We start from the raw sequence: 17,186 nt of genomic DNA on the forward strand, positions 1-17,186 counted from the left end.
AAAAAATTGTCGCATTTTAATGTGAGTTTGTTAACCCTAAGTTTTGGTCATACCAAACTTAATATAATAAGAAGATACTATATTTATTTTTCTTACATATACTACCTTGTTAAACTGAAAATTACCTTGTTAACAGATCTCAAGTGTATATAATAATTTCTGGAAAATTAAGGACAAGAAAATAATTTCTGGAAATTTACTAGTGTATTTGTTCATTTTTCTGACATAGATTTGTTGTTCTTCTTTTTTCTTACATGAATATACAGTATTACCTTGTTAAATTGGAAAATTACCTTGTCAAATAATTTCCGTAAATTTATTAATGTTCTATATTTTTTTTTTTTTGGACAACCAGATGCTTTCATTCATTCAAATCAAAGCAAATACAAAGAGAGGAGATGCAGAGATCTCAAAGTTTAAACTGAAATAAAGATTACAAAGATGGGCATTCCCCAATGCCATAAAGAAATAGATAGATATCATCGAGATAGAATCCATGAGAGCTATGAAACAGTCACTAAGAAGCGGCTTGGAACATGAGAGATCATGGTAGCTCGATTGCTCATCATCGAGAAGTTCGGTGGATGACAAGATAGTCACGGTCGAGAGACATTGTGACGTTAATAGCAAAGCCAAAGCCAATAAACTCACCGGAGCGAGGGGCACTAACAAGAGCACCAAATTGGCAAGGGTTCGGTAGACCAAGGTTTGATGGTCAAGGGTAGGGTGCTTTGACAACCAAAGAGGAGGGTCAGGAATAAACTGGTAGCACCAGGAGTAGCTTCGATAGTGGACAGTCCGAGTGATGAGGATGGAGCTGCAGAAAATTTTCTTGAAGTCGTCGGATGCACGTGTTGAGAAACAGGGCATTAGACCATAAGACTTCAAGAGTTTTACAACAGACCATACAAGGGAAATTAGAGCCATGACTAGCCAAGGATAACAATCAAACCGTAACAATACAGGTGGGTTCTCTCTCACTCGGTGCCCTTTACTAAGGAGATTAAGAACACCACACAAAGCATGTAGTCGGCTTGATAGTGGTAGATGTGATTTAGACTTGGTCTGGTGGTTTGGGTTTAACACCAAAGTGGTGCGGTTAATGGGATGTTGTTAAGAACTAGAAACGCTAATTAGCATAGAGATAAACGGGTTGTGATTCTTCCAGTTAACAATCGAGTTCACAGTTTGAGCAAATACCCGGGTTCTCCCATACTCTATGTTACTACAAATCATTCTAGGTAAATGGATTCTCAGATGCATTCTTCGGACACCGAGTTCAACCACAGAACCTAAGAAATGTTTACTAGCTAACATAGGGATAGAAGAAGTAGACCTGAGATTTTGGAGGATGGGTAGGACCGTTTGGGATGTTAACAAACCAAAATCAAGTCCTGAGCTCAACCGTAGAGATCCAAAAGACTTTGGGGATGGCCAGGGGAGTTGACATGGGCCAGTGTGATAGATCTTAGAGACGGGGTCCACAATTAGAGATAAGTCGCATCTCTGGGAGCTTCCTCGCCAAAAAACAACTCAGGGGCCATGGAGGAAGGGGAAGCTTCAGGGGCGAAGCACAAACCGGATCGGGGGAGATAGCAACACAGGGACGTTGGAACCGTCGACGGTAAGGCTGGGCGAGAATAGGTGAGGATGGGGTTCGCCGAACTCCTGATCCTTCTGTAGTGGCGCACGGACAAGCCTTCGTCTAGATCTAGGGTAGTTACAGAGGTTTGGTCGGGACACAAAGGGAGAAAACAAAAGGGGAAAAAAAGAAAGCCGAAAGGAGCTAAAGGGGTAGAAGAAGTAGTAGCAGAGCGGAAAGATTGAGAGATCCCGACGCCGGCGAGCCGGAGCTCTACCGGCGTCGGAGAATGGTGATGAGGGAGGCGCCTCGATTATAGTGCCTGAGAGAGAATTAGGGCGAACTCGCTTATTTAATGTTCTATATTAAAGTAAAAAATCTTAGAGAGATAAATGTATTATTTATTTTTTTGTCAAAGATATGTTATGATTTTGGAAATTATGATATGTGGGATGCTTAATTTGTTACAGCCCTGTGTCTGGCTTTTATGGATTACTTCCACAAAAGAAAAAAGGGAAGATCCATTCTTCAGTGCTATATATACGTAGAGGTTCATTGGCATTCTTGTCCATCATCTTCTCTTCTACGTACTTCCAAGATTTCTAGTTTTTTTCTCAAAAAATGGTGCATTCTTTTTCTTACTACCTATTGAACAAAATCTCTCTTTTTTTCTTTTCTTGTTATAATGAATTTACTAAAGCTCCCTAATTTTATTTCATTGTTTGTAGTCGACGACAATTGTATTCAAGTACGCAGAGTGTCCCGCAAAAAAATGGAGGAAAGGATTCTATTGTTTGCTTTATTTCCCAGGTACACCTACACACACCCATCGATTATATTGGAACCACTTTTTGTTGTTTATATAAATCGATTATTATATACATACATAATTTTACTTAGGCTTGTGAATTTTAAACAATGTTAATGATTGTCACTTTTTTCTATTGTTAGGAGTTGAAACTTCATGTTGTGCTATCGTGCCAAACCAGTTTGCAGTGAAGGGACAAAATATTGATCAAGAACAACTATTGAAGAAATTGAACAAGATCCTTAAAAATGTCGAAATCATTGATCATTCGGCATACCCTGCTGATCATTTTTTTCTGTCTTCCGAAGTCATAAATCAAAGTGCCAAAGTTTTTGTAACTCTTTAAACATATATATATATATATATATATATATATGGTTTTTTATTAGGGAGATTCACAAAAATAGCACCAAAATAAGTTTTTTTTTCCAAACTTAGCACAATATCTCTAAAATTCCAAAAATAGCACTAATTGATCTTTTAAAATTAAATTCTAAATTCAAAATACTAAACCCTACCCCTCAAAACTATACCCTAAATGTGAAATTGAGAACCCAAACATAAAAAAACAAATTCTAAAAATTAATTTTAAATATTTTTATGTGTTAAACAATGCTATTTTTGGAAATTTATAGAACATGTGCTATAATTGTCCATAAAACTGATTTTAGTGCTATTTTAGGGTATTTCTCTTTTTATTATGTTTCCGTATTATTCTATTATATATTAAAGTTTGGACTTTTGTGTAAGTCTTTAGACATATACTATATGGTGAAATTAAATTATATTATCCATTCTTATACTAATCCTTTTGCTCAAGAAGATTAATTTTTCCCTTCTTTTCTTATATATATATGCATGCAATATGGTCACTAGTGTTTGTTTTCTTGGTCGAAGTATACGTTTAGTTAAGTTATATACCTCAGAATGAGCTACTGAAAAGTTTAGTGCATCTAGGCGATATACATCCATATTGGTTTGACAATGGTCAGAGTCAGCCTAGTTCTTGTTCCTCTATATATCAATTATATTTTTTGAAAGAAACAAAGACATTGATACAATATACATGCTTGCGTAAACAAAAAGCTCAAATAAAATTGTGAGAAGACGAGATGTAACTTATGATAATACACTGTACATACACCATGATAACTTAATTCAAAAGACGTATATATTAATAACAAAAAAAAAAATACTAAACCCGATCAATCTCAGCTTCATCTTCTTCATATGTACAACAAACAACCAACAAAGACTCAACAGAATCTGTATTCATTAGCAATCTGTTTTTTTTTTTTTGGGTATGAATGTAAAATTATATTCACCAAAAAAAACTATTTTACAAAAGATGCAACTTTTAGAGTTTTTGAAAAGTTTAGTGAAAGAGATATAGAACTGAAAGGGGAAAAATTGTGATTTCGAATTTTAAATTGGAAGTCTAAGCTTTCAAACAGTAATTGTAAGCTTCTAACGAGTTTTCAAAGTGAAATTAAATTATATGATCCATTCTTATAAATCCTTTTGCTCAAGAAAAATAATTTTTCCTTGGATATGATGCATATTCTGATTATTTTCTTATATTAGCCACTCGTGTTTGTTTTTCTTGGTCGGAGTACGTTTAATTTTGACGTTATGTATCTCAGAATGCGCTACTTAAACGTTAAGTGTAGATGTATACAGTATTTGTTCTTCATCCATATTGTTTTGCAGGTCAGAGTCGGCCTAGTTCTTCCTCTATATATCAATTTAATTTTTTGAAAGAAACAAAGACACTGATACATACATACATACATACATACATGCTTGCGTAAACAAAAGCTGGCATAAAATTGAGAGAAGACAAGTGGTGGTATATATAACTTATGATAACACACTGTACATACACCATCCTCAATTCAAAAGACGTATATTTATATAACAAAACATAAACTAAACCCGATCAATCTCAGCTCCATCTTCATATGTACAACAGTCTACAAACAAAAACTCACAACAGAATCTGGTTTTTTGGCTCGACCTTGAACACTTCTGATAATTCTCCTCTTCTATTAAACTTTTCAAGTAGAGATTTCAGGTGGGTCTTTAATTAAGGTTTTATTCACTCCACCATGATGATCAGTTGCTGTCTCGGAGCTGATATCATAAGACGAAAGAAGCCGTCTCTGTTGTTTCGAAGTTAACAAGAGTTTTGAGGTTAGTTCTGAGTTAGGATTTCGAGTTATAACATGCCGATGTTTGTTAAGAGATACTTACGTGATCCTCAAAATCAGGGCTAGACAAGTTGATAGATAGATTTCTCATCAACAGTAGCACCTGCGGTGGGGGCACACAAAGGAGCAAAAAGTGATTAGTTTAACCATCTGTTCATCATTGGACCGACATGGTATCAATTAATATAAACGTAAAACTGAAAAGACAAGAAACGTACTGTTTCCACATCTATGGGGTCCATCTTCTTCAGCTTTTGTAGATGATTACTTGCATATGGGTCAAAAACACTTCCAATGAAGCTGTATACTTGGGCAAAGTCCGGTAAAACTGAAACAAATAAAAAGGATCTGTTTAGTAAAAATGGTAAATGTGGTACAAGTACAAATAAAAAGATAGATAGGTGACAATTACCTCTTAATGAATGGCCAACATTTCCCTGGTCACTTGTGTCCCTGTTGGATCGTGGTCTTGGAGTATTTTCAGAACTACTAGAACAGTTGTTATTCGCTCCTGCTCCTGCTGCTTCCATCAGAACAATATGCATCGTTTAGTTAAATTTGATAAAGATCTTATAACATTCGGATAATAATGCTTGCAAATGAGAAAAGAACCAACCTTTTGTGAGGGGCGTGAAGCTAATTGTTTGCGCATTATTTGTCCATGGAGCCGCAGCAGCAGTGGTTGGAGAAGTCATCAGCATTGAAGAAGACTCGGGCCTAAACATAAAACTTGGGTCATTTGGTTCAGATGTTGACTTGAATGACCCTGGTAGTTGAGGTTGCACTGCACATTGCCATAAAAATGCATCAATATAGTTTTTTCAATAAGCAAACAACATTAGTCATTACAACTCCAAAGTGTTTTTTTTGCAGAAGTTATTACGTACCACTCTTGTGAGCTTTCTGAGGATATGGATGAGCTGCTTTTCTTTTAGGTCGAGGAGGAGGGAGATGTTCACCCGTCCCACTCTTTTGTACCTTAAGAAAATACTTCTGAGCATGACTTCGTATCTGCGGTATTAAAGAAATCCGTATAAGAAGCCATAATAGACAGAGCTCAGCAAGCTCACATTTCTAAAAGCGAAAATATCTACAGATAACATTTCATTAAATCTCATGGTGATCATCGACAAAAGCATGTGACACCCTGCTCCTAATATATATCAAAACAGTTCCAGACAAATAAAGTTGTTTCAAAAGAACACTTTGTAGAGATATCAAATGAGAAAAAAAACAACCTCAATCCAAAGTAACACTGAGGGGTCCAAGAGAAAGATAACAGAATCAAACAACTAGAGTAGGCGGAAAAACAAAGTAATCCATTCCAGAAGATATTTCTTCTTTTTACTTTACCTGAATCACTGTCTTTGACCCAATAAAAGCTTCAATCTTCTTCCAGTCTCTATCAAACCTAAAAAAGATAAAACACAAGCATAAGCCATATCAGATCAACCACCAAACAACCTGAATATAATCCTCAGCTAAGATTGATACCCATCACAATACACAGCGGACTAAAGAATAAACAGTACAGACAAGTCATTGCCTCCACTAGAACTACTCCAATACCTTTACCACTATATTACCAACCTTAGTACACGTCTTAAGGACATCTCAGCTCATCCAATTTCAATAGAAATTACACATTAACAATACATACATTCTTATATTCTGACCTTCTCAATGCTTTATCAGATTCCTGATCATCTGATAAAATGTGAATATATAGACAAATCTATCTGCCCTAATTCCAATTCCAATTTCAATTCCACTACTCAGCACAGTACACTCATAAAAAACTATGAAAACACAAAATTACAATAATCCCAAATGAAACTCGACGAATGCTCACAGGATTCACCACAAAACCCTAATCAACCAAAATCGAAGCTAAATCTCGCCGAATCAAACCTCCAAAAACGGTTTTTAAAAAACCAAAGCCATTAATCGGAGAAATGCTAAAACTCAAAATGATTAATACTCACAATTGAAGAGCTTCAAGGAATTTATCATGCTCAGGCTCAGTCCAGCTCTCTCTAGACTTAGTAATAGTATAAGGCTTCCTAATCTTCTTACTCAAATCCTCAGACGAAGAAGAAACAGTCGCCGCCGCATCCGCAGCCACAGCCACGGCGGTAGAAGAAGAAGTCGTTGGTGAAGAAGAAGAAGATGAAACTGCGGCTGTAAAAGATGGTCCAAGACCCGGAGCAGTCATACCGGTCGGATCCAAAAAATATCCGTCTGAAGGATTCGGATTTCTAGAGACCATGAAATAGGCGAATTTTTGGGGATTTGCTTTTTTTTTTTTTTCTTTGCTCTGTTTGGGTATTTAAAGCTGTGCGTAGAGAAGAAAAAAATGTGGCTAATGAGAGAAGAAGACGGGCAGATAGATTTATTAGATATATAAACAAACTATATATTATAATATAAGCTATAGTTTTTATGTGTATATATACGCATTTGTGAAGGTCGGCAAAATAGCCTTGTGACCTGATATAACGTGCCACGTATTTGGAACACTTTATAATAAAGTTTTTTCTTTTCCATTTATGTTTTGCGTCGGTTTATAGTTTTATACCATAAAAGGCTCTTCTTAGTAAAATAATGATTTTTTCCAAACATTGTTTTTGTCTTATATGTACGGTGTTACACCTTCTCTTAGGCCATCCTTAATGGCATAACTATTGGTGTGTTCTTACCCAAATTTATTAATAAGAAAGAGAATAGTGGGCTAAGATCAAAAATTTTGGTCTTGAGATAGAACTGATCTAAAGCCCAGTTCTCCTTTGTTTCCTGTATTGTGATTGGTCGAGATGTTTTGGAGAGAAAGAAAAATTTTTATTTCTCTCGTTCTGATCAAAATCGTTTCTGGTAACTCATCGTGGTCACCATCTTCTCCGACGAAGGTTTGTATTCCGGCCATTAAAACACATCAATGGCGTCCACTAAACCTCTCTGTTCAATTCCTTACTTGTTCCTCTCTTTCTCTGTCCTCTTCGTCTTCTCGCTTCTCTTCTTCTTCTCCAATTCCTTATGCTCTCTCGCCATTCTCAGTCTCCTTTTTCGCCAACTCAATGTCTCGTAAGTTCTCTCAGACTATATTTATCGATTCTCTCTGTTTACTGTGTTGGATTCTGTTCTTCGGTCTCTGATTTTAGTGATTTGCTGTTTAGTAACTGAGGAATATTATTTGGCTCGTTTGATCTGTGAGAAAGTGTGATTGCTCTTTGCATATGTTTGTCGAATTAGGGTTTTTGCAATCAGTGATGTTAATTTGATTTTGAAATTGATTTGCTTTGGATTTTCATGTCTTCTCCCTGTGGATTTTGGTCTTGCACACACACAAATTTTGCTAGATTCTCTTTACTTGTTTTTGGGTGAATCAGTGGTGCGTCGACTTTACTTTTTACATATTTCATCATCATATCACTTTTAATAATCTCAGAATTGGCAATGGTTTCATGATCGTCCTCTAGTATATACATAATCGGTTTCAAGACCCTTGCTTTTTCAGCCACATGATTTACAACTCTATAACTCTTCTCCAGGGTACCAGTGGATCCACTAGAGTGGCAAATATCACAGGACACAGCAAGTAACATTGTTGCTCTGACGCTGATGTAGTGTTCGTGCCCTTCTTTGCTACGTTGAGTGTTGAGATGGAGCTTGGATCACGTTTTTGTTCTAACTGGTACTAAAGCTTCTCTCTTTATATCTGTTGACACTGTTGTGGAGCCATACAACGCAACACTCTCTGTGCACCAGCTTGTTGAAAACGCTGATGAGTGTATGGTTCTTGACAATGAAGCCTTGTATGACATTTGCTTCCGTACACTCAAGCTTAGCACTGCAAGTTGTAAGTATCACACGGCCTTCTTAACTTTTATATATTAATCAATATTGTTGATCTGTCTCCGTGGTGCTACTGTGTTTGTTGTTTGATGCATAGTTTTATACATAAGAATGTATGATGTGTAATGCTATATATTGGACTTGTGCCTGCTGTTGTGATACTCAATGTTTCAAATCATATCCTTGTTCAATCGATATCATCACTATTGTTACTCTGTCGTTGTGGTTTTAAGGCTTGTTTTGGATCATGCAAATAAAAGAAATTTATGAAATCTTTATTCTAAGAACACCAAAATTAGCTCTCCCATTTTTTTTACCTATGATCTTAACAACTGATTTTACATTATTTTCACTATATATTTAATCTAAGAACACAAAAAAAAGTTGTCCCATTAAAAATGCCCATTAAAGATGCCCTTAATTGCCCAAATTTTATGTGTTGTGGAGGTTTTAAATTATTGTATGTCCAATATGGCAATATGCCCATCCAACATCAAATTTTGACAAAATGGGTATTTTAGCCCATTATAAAACATCAAATTGTATGTCCAATATGCCCATCCAAGTTGGTTTTTTACTTTTTAGTGTGCTGCTTAATCGTGAGGTGCTCAGTTCTCTTAATTAAACCCTTATTTGAAACTCAAGCAGCTACATGCATGCCAATTGCCAAAGGCTTGTTACGTTGTATTCTTTGTCATGTATGTTTTAAAGTAGTGATGAGTTATATACATGCGATACTCTTTCTGAATCTGCTATCCGATTCGATTGATACCCGCTTTAGTTTAAACACATGTATGTGCAACGTGGAATACAAGAGTTTATATGAGGAATGAGTCTCCAAATACGGATTTCGATTTTCATGGTCGTTGGACATAACATAACGTAGATAAAAGCGCTTGTGAGTAGCATGTAAATGATAATGAAAGTCAAGTAGTTTGTGAGTTGTGATTCATGTTTTCACAGATAAAAGTTATCTATAAATGTTTTAAGTTTTTATTACTTATTAGCAAGCTGAAGCTGAAACTTACGTATTAACAACATCCATATTTTATTAATACAAAGAATATGTATTTGAAAACATGGCAGCAGCCGTAGATAACATAAACTATTATGATTTTGTTCAAAAAAGACATAAAAAACTATTTAGGAGAACATCTTCTATATTAATTGTCTATTTTGTTTGTTAATTTTTTTTTTTTTTTTTTTTGTTGTTGTTGATAAAAATCTTGTTTAATTTGTTGGCAATCTTATTAGTTTTCACCTACCTTTAAGATTTTTTTTATAAGTTTATTCATTCTAACTGTTTATTATCTTTAACAAAACAACATCTAAATCATGCATAAATTTTAACTTTATTTGATAAATGATTCCTATTTTCAACGAAGTTAATTAAGAAGTTCTTTATTATGTATATAACCTCATAGGTTCGATTAAATCGTTCTTATCGACGAGATAAATAAAAGACATAAGATATCGCACATACACAATTATAACACGGCATTAGTTGAAGCTACTAAAGTACTAAACTAAAGAGGTACACCACACATTCTAACAATCTATTATATAGTAAGACTCAAAACTTTTTTACTAATCCTGATTCAAGCGTACCAAATTGACTATAATAATATTCAGTTTCTAGCTTCGATGGCTTGACTTACTCGTTTCCATGTTCCGGAGCTCAAGACAAAAGATATTGTCTATATATACAGAGAAGCAACGGTTTATTATGAGCAGACTACGAGGTTGATTTCAGATTCCTTTACTTCATCTCTCTTCTTCAATCATCAAACTTTATATAGTTTCCCGAAAATGCCGGTACGCATTATTTTACGTTAAATTTTCAAATAGTTTAAAAGAAAAATCAAAATACTAGACTAGCTTGAAATTTAATTCTTTGCAGGAGAAAGTTGTATTCAAGTTGGAAGTTTTCGAGGAAAGAATCAAACGGAGAGCTATGAAAGTTGTATGTGACTTTCCAGGTGCGTATAGCAATATGTATAAATCAATGTTTATATTAAGCTCTGATAGCAAGCTATATCCAGGTTATATACAACTGTAAGTGATTTTAATCTATTTAGTCTTACATAGTGTTAAGCAATAATGTTTGTTGTTTTTAGGCGTTACTTTGATAGACGTGAAGGAAAAAGGCAAACTAAAGGTGATGGGAGAATTTGATAAATTTGAAATGACGAAGAAACTCAAGAAGGTATATGAATTTGTTGACATTCTCGCGGTTGGACCGGATGGTGAACCGGCGCAAAATCAGAATCCGGTTAAAAAGCCTGAACCAAAAGTGAAGAAAGCACCATCTTTCCGTGGTTGGAATTTGGGTTTCTTTAAGTAATTGATTTGGATTGAAGTCGTGCGTGATCGGTTTGGTTCTCCACGGATTACTACTGTATTCTAATGATATATTTCATCCCATTTTATGACAAAATTGTTTGTCCATCAAGACAAATTGTTTGTTTGGTTTCAAGTAATTGTATGTCCAAATGTGCCATCCAAGTTGGCTTTCTAGTGTGTTGCGTAACGTGAGGTGCTCAACTCTCTTATTAATTAAACTCTTATTTGAAGCTCAAGCTACATGACAATATTGACAAAGGACTGTGGTATTCTTTGCCATGTATGTTTCAAAGTTGTAATGAGTTATGAGTAATACATTCGATATTCTTTCTGAATCTGCTATCCGATGCATACCCGCTTTAAAAAAACGCATGTGCAACATGGAATACAAGAGATTTATATGAGGAATGAGTCTCCAAAACGGATTTTGATTTTCATGGTCGTTGGACATAACATAAGGCAGATAAAAGCGCTTGTGTGAAATGTATCATGCAAATGACAATGAAGTCAAGTGGTTTGTGAGTTGATATATTCATGCTTTCACCAAATAAAAATTATCAATAAATCTTATAGTTTATTGCAAGCTGAAGCTGAAACTTACGTATTAACAACATCCATATTTTATTAATACAAAAAAAAAAAAAAAAACATGGCAGCAGCCGTAGGTAACATAAACTATTATGATTATGAGATACAAAACCTATCCCAATTTAATTCATATTTGAATTAGAACGCTAAACGAAATAGGATCGCTTGTATGCACATGTATTATGTCGTCGTCACACGAAGTACGACTAGATAATCACAGTTTAATTTGTTAGTATTCTTTACAGTTTTCACCTCCCTTTAAGTTTTTAATAATAATTGTATCCACTCTAACTGTTTATCATGTTTAACTAAACAACATTTAAATCATAAACTTAACTTTTCTGATAAATGATTCCTTTTTTTTTTGTGCAACAAATGATTCCTTTCTTCGACGAAATTATTATTATGAAGTTCTTTATTATGTATAACCTCATAGGTTCGATTAAATTATTCTTGCGACGAGATAATAAAAGACAAAAGATATCGCATATACACAATTATAACACGGTATTGGTTGATGAAGCTACTAAAGTACTAAACTAAAGAGGCATAGCCGCCACACATTATATATAACAATCTATAGAAAGACACAACTTATTAAATTCATTCTGATTCAAGCATACCAAATTAACTATAATATTCAGTTTCTAGCTTCGATGACTTGACTTAATCGTTTCCATGCATATTCCCGAGCTCAAGACAGACAAAAGATATCGTGTATATATACAGAGAAGCAAAGGTTTATTATGAGCAAGCTACGAGAGATTGATTTCATATTCCTAGACATCATCTCTCTTCAATTATCAAAGTCCATATAATTTTCCGAAAATGCCGGTACGCTTTTTTTTCTTCATAACAGTTCAAAAAAGAAAAAGAAAATACCACAACTTAAAATTTAAATCTTTGCAGGAGAAAGTTGTATTCAAGTTGGAAGCTTTTGAGGAAAGAATCAAACGGAAAGCTATGAAAGTTGTATGCGACTTTCCAGGTATAGTAATAGTAATATGTACAAATCAATGTTTTTATTAAGCCCTGATGGCAAGATCGGTTTATATACAAATATTAGTGACAAAGCTCATCTATTTAGGCTTAAAATAGTATTAAGCAATAATGGTTGTTGTTTTTAGGCGTTACTTTGATAGACGTGAAGGAAAAAGGTGAACTAAAGGTGACTGGAGAATTTGATAAGTTTGAAATGACGAAGAAACTGAAGAAGGTATATGAATTTGTTGACATTATGGCGATTAAACCGGACGGAGAACCGGCGCAAAATAAGAAACTGGTTAAAAAGCCTGAACCAAAAGTTAAGAAAGCACCATCTTTCCGCGGTTGGAAGTTGGCTTTGTTTAAGTAATTGGTTTGAAGTCGTGATCGGTTTGATTTCCATGGACTACTAGTGTATTCTAATAATATTTCATCTCATTTTCTAAAAATTTGTTTGTCCATCATTTGTAATAATAAATTACGGTGTGCTTATATTCATAATGGCCTTCTACTATCTTTTTGTTAACCTTAAGTATTGGCCATCCAATTGACAACAACAAAAACAAACCTTAAGTGATAGTGTCTCGTGGATCATCTCTTTTTTTTTTTTTTTTTGATAAAATATAAAATTTATTCGAAAGAACTTTATTACATCTTGTGCAGCGTTTGTTAAAGTAAAGGAAATACATATCACATATTAATAACTAGTTTCTTAGGAAGTAGGATATCTTGAGGCAAGCCATGTCACCAGGCAGTCCCGAAATCGCCCATCCCCTTGTTCTTGGATAGAAAGTAACCGGTTTCTGATTTGAAGATCGAGTCGTCGGACAAGTTGATCAGAGGGAATAGCGGTGTCACCATTGTGTCTGTTATTGCGTTCTACCCACAAAGAGTGGACGGTTAACTGAAAACTGTAGCGGAGAAGAAATAGTTTGTCCTGACCCAGGGATGAATCCATGAGAAGCGGGATGAGGTGAGTCCATGAGATTGTGTAACGCGTCAGAAGCAACTTGGAACTGAGACCAGACCAAACCTCCCGCGAGTAACGACATGTAAAGAACAAGTGGTCCCTAGTTTCCAGATTGTGATTACAGAAGATGCAATTCGTATGAGCGCCAACATTCCATCTCTGCATTCGACCCCCTGTTGAAAGGCGATTTTTAAGTGCAAGCCAAACTAGGAAAGAGTATTTTGGTGTAGCATGCTTAAACCAAACTCCCCTACTCCAAGTGTTCTTCGGTTTGTGCAGTCTTATGGCGTCCCAGGTATCCTTTGTGCTAAAATTGGCCCGAAAGCAGTCTCCCTTACCCTTCCAGAGTACTACATCGTCCCCTGTCCCCAGTCCTTGAGTACGCAACCGATCAATAATCTGCTCTACCTGGTTAAACCACACATTGCGATGGTGCCGTTGACGATGAGTCATGACAACCTCTGCAACGGTTGAGTAGAGACCTATTCCCATGTCAATGCAGCCTCGTTGGCCGGCAGTAACTATTAGGCAGCCTAGAGAGGACCATGTGTCGTGCCAAAAAGAAACCTGGGGGATCATCTCTTTTCATAAGCAAAACTTTCCTTTATTATCACCAGCAAATAGATGCTCAAACCTTTCCCACATGTGTCATTAAATCTTAAACGTATTACTATTATTTAGTTAATTGAGCAATTTACGATGGAGTTGTGTTTTTTTTCTTTTTTTCTTATGTGAATACCAATTGATATTCGTTGCAAATATCGTTACATGCGGAAAAAATTTTGCAAGTGTAAGATTGGAAGTTTTAGGTTTTGAAAGTATGGATGTTTTGCAAAGGTAAGATTGGTCAAGTACTCAAGTCCCATTTTCCAAGATATCCAAAGTGTTAAAAAATCAACCTATGATAAAATTATTGTTATCCTGCAACTTCGTTCCAAGATAACCACACTTATTCCATCTAATTCGTTTATAGTATATCCATCGTCGTCAATTATCTAACCACTAGCTTGAACTCATCATTGAGTCGTCGTATTAATATTATATCACAAGTTTCTTTTTAATAGATTTTTTTTTTGCCCACAGCCTTTTGTATATGTTTTTTATCCTTTTCGTTTTAGTGTTGGTAAATGAAAGAGTCCATGTCTGAAGACCATTATTGTCTGCTGCTGATGGACCGAACATTCAAAGCTTGTAAATGAAAGAGTCCGTGTGTGAAGAATATGTTCTTCACGAATATTCAAAAGCTTGTAAAATGTAGTATATTATAAGATTCACTTACTGAAAAAGGAATTAGCTAGGTCTTAATTTTTCTCTATTTTATTTTCTTTTTAGTCGTGTATATATGATCTATATCCATGAGAAATCTGAGCAATACAAGTATTTCGCAAATATTTATACGAATCCATCTGATCATAAATCAATTTACAGAATATTATATTCTTTCATACTCTATCCCATGCTGTTTAAGCTTCTTGGCATTCCCTTAAATTTATTTTTCTCTATGAAAATTCTTTTATATATACAAAGTAAAAATATACATCTCTATGTTTTAATATTTCGTGAATTTAATTATGAAATATTGGATATTGTATTTCCTAGCTTCGAAGAAATTGTAAGGTTCTGGATCTTTATGTATATAGTCTCTACGTCTTGAGTTTAATAGTTCTTAATTATGTAGCTAACGAAGAAAAATAGAGAAAACACGTTATTAGTTGAAGCCAGTAAGAGACCATGCCATGCACTTTCCATTTATTATTTAGAAATACTTTTCTAAAAGATAACAATATTCATTTAGAAAGACTTAACTAGATTCAACTTGTTTTTATTCTTCCATCGTTTTTTTTTTCTCTTTGCTCAACATATATTCTACCATCTTATTATTGGAAAAGACTCAAAACTGTTTGTATTGGTCTTGATGTATAAAATTGACTATTTTGGTTGGACCTAACTAATCATTACTATATTCACTACTTACAAACAAAACATTGTATAAATAAACGGGGAAGCATATGGAAGCTTGCGAGTTTACAATCATATTCATCCTTCACTCTCCAATTTTTTTAACATTCCAAAAATGCAGGTTTGTTAGTTTTTTTCCACAATTTTCTTATTAGTTTTAAGTAATTGAATTTCAATGGTTTACTGTAAACTACGGTAGGAATTTTAATATATTTATTGCATATATATACAACGAACTTGCTCTAATTTGCAGGAGGAGACAGTTGAATTCAAGATGGATGTTTCTGATGAAAACATCAAACGGGAAGCTATGAGAGTTGTCTGGATGGATTCAGGTACACCGAACACAATCTATGGTTTTAGTATCAATGAAACCAGTTAAATCAGTGAATACTTTAATCTATCTCAAGCTTGAAATATTGAAGCAACAATATTTGTTGTTATTAGGAGTTACTTTAGTAGACATCAAGGAAAAAGGTATACTAAAGGTGAAGGGGATATTTGGTAAGATTGAAATGGGGAGCAAACTATATGAAATAGATAATTCTGTTGACATAATCAACCCATTGAGAAAACCCGGGCCAAGTCGCATTCCGGGTTTAAGTACAGTCTACAATTATCTTACAACTCCCAAAATTCAGGTTCACTTGCAAATTTTCACATTATTTTAAAGCAATTAAAAATATCTACTGTATGAATTCTGTAAATATATATTAAAATTATTTACTTATGCCATGAATTGCTAATTTGCAGGAGATAGTTGTATTCAAGTTTAAAGTTCTTGATGATAGTATGAAGCGTGATGTTATGAAAGTTATATGGGAGTTTTCAGGTACACTGATACGAACCTATGGTTATATGAAACCAAAGGAATCATATATAGATGGTTATTATGTTTACATAATTTAAGTCTTTTGAAATAATGCACTATTGTTTTTTTTTTGGTTAGGAATTACGTCGGTAGAGGTTAAGAAAGATAATCAAGTAGAGGTGAAGGGAGGAGAATTTAATAAAATCTCAATGTCGACGAAACTAAAGGAAATAGATGAATATGTTAGCGTTACCATCAAGGCTGGACCAGAAGTTGGTGGGACAAAGATCAACAATCGGTTATATTTCGATACGTCGCCTACGCATGTACCAGTTCGTGCGCCTGTACCTGCGCCTACGCCTGTAACTGTACCTGCGCCTACGCCTGTACCTGTGCCTGCAGCCCCTGCTTCTAACCCCAATATACGGCGTATATCTTCTCCTGCGCGTAGGCTTCATTTACCTGTTAAAACTTCAATTTGGACAAAGTGCTTTCGGTGTCACTGTCGATAAAATATGTTCTGGAATGGCCGTATATTGGAGTAATTGAATTCGTTGTAATAATATGATAGTTTATTTACATGTCAAAGTAAAAGTTAAATTCAATAATATATGCATGTCCAACATGGCTAGATTGAAAATCACATACTAAAATAACAAAAAAGAAATTGCACTAGTTTTATAGAGTGAATAACTCCCAACAACACAAGATTCGCTATAAAGTTTACGAGAAGGTCTCCAGCGGTGTGTTTACCCCTTAGGCTGATACATCTGCTCCTGATAAGCTTTTTTACGCATAAGATTGTTATATTTCCATTAAAGTACCCATTACTCTTGAACCACAGCCTTGATTGGCACTAAATCACCACTAATAGAAATCTAACACAATAAACGAATAGGACAGTAAGTCGAACATAGCAAAAGAAAACTCTCTCAGGCACGAGTTTCGATGTCCCCAAAACCGAGATAACTTTTCAAAAAACCAAATCTCACCAACTCCCTTTTAGCGGTTAAAAGTATTATCCCCTGGACTTTTCGGGGCTCAAGCAAAACACGTTGGTCCGTGTGATGGCTCCGACG

At 34.9% G+C, this 17,186-nt stretch overlaps 5 protein-coding genes across 7 annotated transcripts; 3 read left to right on the top strand and 2 right to left on the bottom strand.

Annotated features, from left to right (window-relative positions):
• Positions 1–4,219: 4,219 nt before the first annotated feature.
• LOC104727756 (protein REVEILLE 6) lies at positions 4,220–7,046 on the bottom strand. Of its 3 annotated transcripts, none has more exons than XM_010446849.3 (8): positions 6,586–7,046; positions 5,954–6,011; positions 5,488–5,611; positions 5,217–5,384; positions 5,013–5,120; positions 4,819–4,928; positions 4,644–4,703; positions 4,220–4,552 (listed from the first exon to the last, which is right to left on the bottom strand). In XM_010446849.3, exons 1-8 carry the CDS (start codon positions 6,867–6,869, stop codon positions 4,448–4,450), a joined length of 1,017 nt encoding a protein of 338 aa, XP_010445151.1. In that variant the 5' UTR covers positions 6,870–7,046; the 3' UTR covers positions 4,220–4,447. The 3 variants fall into 3 exon arrangements, with proteins under 3 accessions (XP_010445151.1, XP_010445157.1, XP_019091275.1); XM_010446855.3 differs by having other exon boundaries at positions 5,013–5,117; positions 6,586–7,023; XM_019235730.2 differs by having other exon boundaries at positions 5,013–5,123; positions 6,586–7,023.
• Positions 7,047–9,941: 2,895 nt separating this feature from the next.
• Positions 9,942–11,130, top strand: LOC104727786 (heavy metal-associated isoprenylated plant protein 10-like). The gene is made up of 3 exons (XM_010446861.3): positions 9,942–10,267; positions 10,353–10,431; positions 10,570–11,130. The coding sequence occupies exons 1-3, from the start codon at positions 10,262–10,264 to the stop codon at positions 10,794–10,796; spliced, it is 312 nt and encodes a 103-aa protein (XP_010445163.1). The 5' UTR covers positions 9,942–10,261; the 3' UTR covers positions 10,797–11,130.
• Positions 11,131–11,902: 772 nt separating this feature from the next.
• LOC104727796 (heavy metal-associated isoprenylated plant protein 10-like) lies at positions 11,903–12,881 on the top strand. Its single transcript, XM_010446870.2, has 3 exons — positions 11,903–12,217; positions 12,293–12,371; positions 12,511–12,881. Exons 1-3 carry the CDS (start codon positions 12,212–12,214, stop codon positions 12,735–12,737), a joined length of 312 nt encoding a protein of 103 aa, XP_010445172.1. The 5' UTR covers positions 11,903–12,211; the 3' UTR covers positions 12,738–12,881.
• Positions 12,882–13,079: 198 nt separating this feature from the next.
• Positions 13,080–13,829, bottom strand: LOC147949014 (uncharacterized). Its single transcript, XM_087469596.1, has one exon. The coding sequence runs from the start codon at positions 13,827–13,829 to the stop codon at positions 13,080–13,082; it is 750 nt and encodes a 249-aa protein (XP_087325722.1).
• Positions 13,830–15,293: 1,464 nt separating this feature from the next.
• Positions 15,294–16,747, top strand: LOC104727806 (uncharacterized). The gene is made up of 5 exons (XM_010446881.2): positions 15,294–15,417; positions 15,550–15,631; positions 15,744–15,937; positions 16,050–16,128; positions 16,246–16,747. Exons 1-5 carry the CDS (start codon positions 15,412–15,414, stop codon positions 16,617–16,619), a joined length of 735 nt encoding a protein of 244 aa, XP_010445183.2. The 5' UTR covers positions 15,294–15,411; the 3' UTR covers positions 16,620–16,747.
• The last annotated feature ends 439 nt before the right edge of the window (positions 16,748–17,186 follow it).

The sequence above is a fragment of the Camelina sativa genome, chromosome 2 (assembly GCF_030686135.1).
Source record: "Camelina sativa cultivar CO46 ecotype springtype chromosome 2, ASM3068613v1".
In the NCBI taxonomy this organism is placed as follows: domain Eukaryota; kingdom Viridiplantae; phylum Streptophyta; class Magnoliopsida; order Brassicales; family Brassicaceae; genus Camelina; species Camelina sativa.

Bases quoted from the DNA above. Each gene is read 5' to 3' on its own strand.
- LOC104727756 (XM_019235730.2), bottom strand. From the start codon at position 6,869: ATGGTCTCTAGAAATCCGAATCCTTCAGACGGATATTTTTTGGATCCG. The intron at 5,385-5,487 runs GTACGTAATAAC...GGCAATGTGCAG, and splicing joins TCAGAAAGCTCACAAGAGTG to TGCAACCTCAACTACCAGGG. The intron at 4,553-4,643 runs GTAAGTATCTCT...TCGAAACAACAG, and splicing joins GCCCTGATTTTGAGGATCAC to AGACGGCTTCTTTCGTCTTA.
- LOC104727786 (XM_010446861.3), top strand. The intron at 10,432-10,569 runs GTGCGTATAGCA...TGTTGTTTTTAG, and splicing joins AGTTGTATGTGACTTTCCAG to GCGTTACTTTGATAGACGTG.
- LOC104727796 (XM_010446870.2), top strand. The intron at 12,372-12,510 runs GTATAGTAATAG...TGTTGTTTTTAG, and splicing joins AGTTGTATGCGACTTTCCAG to GCGTTACTTTGATAGACGTG.
- LOC147949014 (XM_087469596.1), bottom strand. From the start codon at position 13,829: ATGGGAATAGGTCTCTACTCAACCGTTGCAGAGGTTGTCATGACTCAT.
- LOC104727806 (XM_010446881.2), top strand. The intron at 15,632-15,743 runs GTACACCGAACA...TGTTGTTATTAG, and splicing joins AGTTGTCTGGATGGATTCAG to GAGTTACTTTAGTAGACATC. The intron at 16,129-16,245 runs GTACACTGATAC...TTTTTTGGTTAG, and splicing joins AGTTATATGGGAGTTTTCAG to GAATTACGTCGGTAGAGGTT.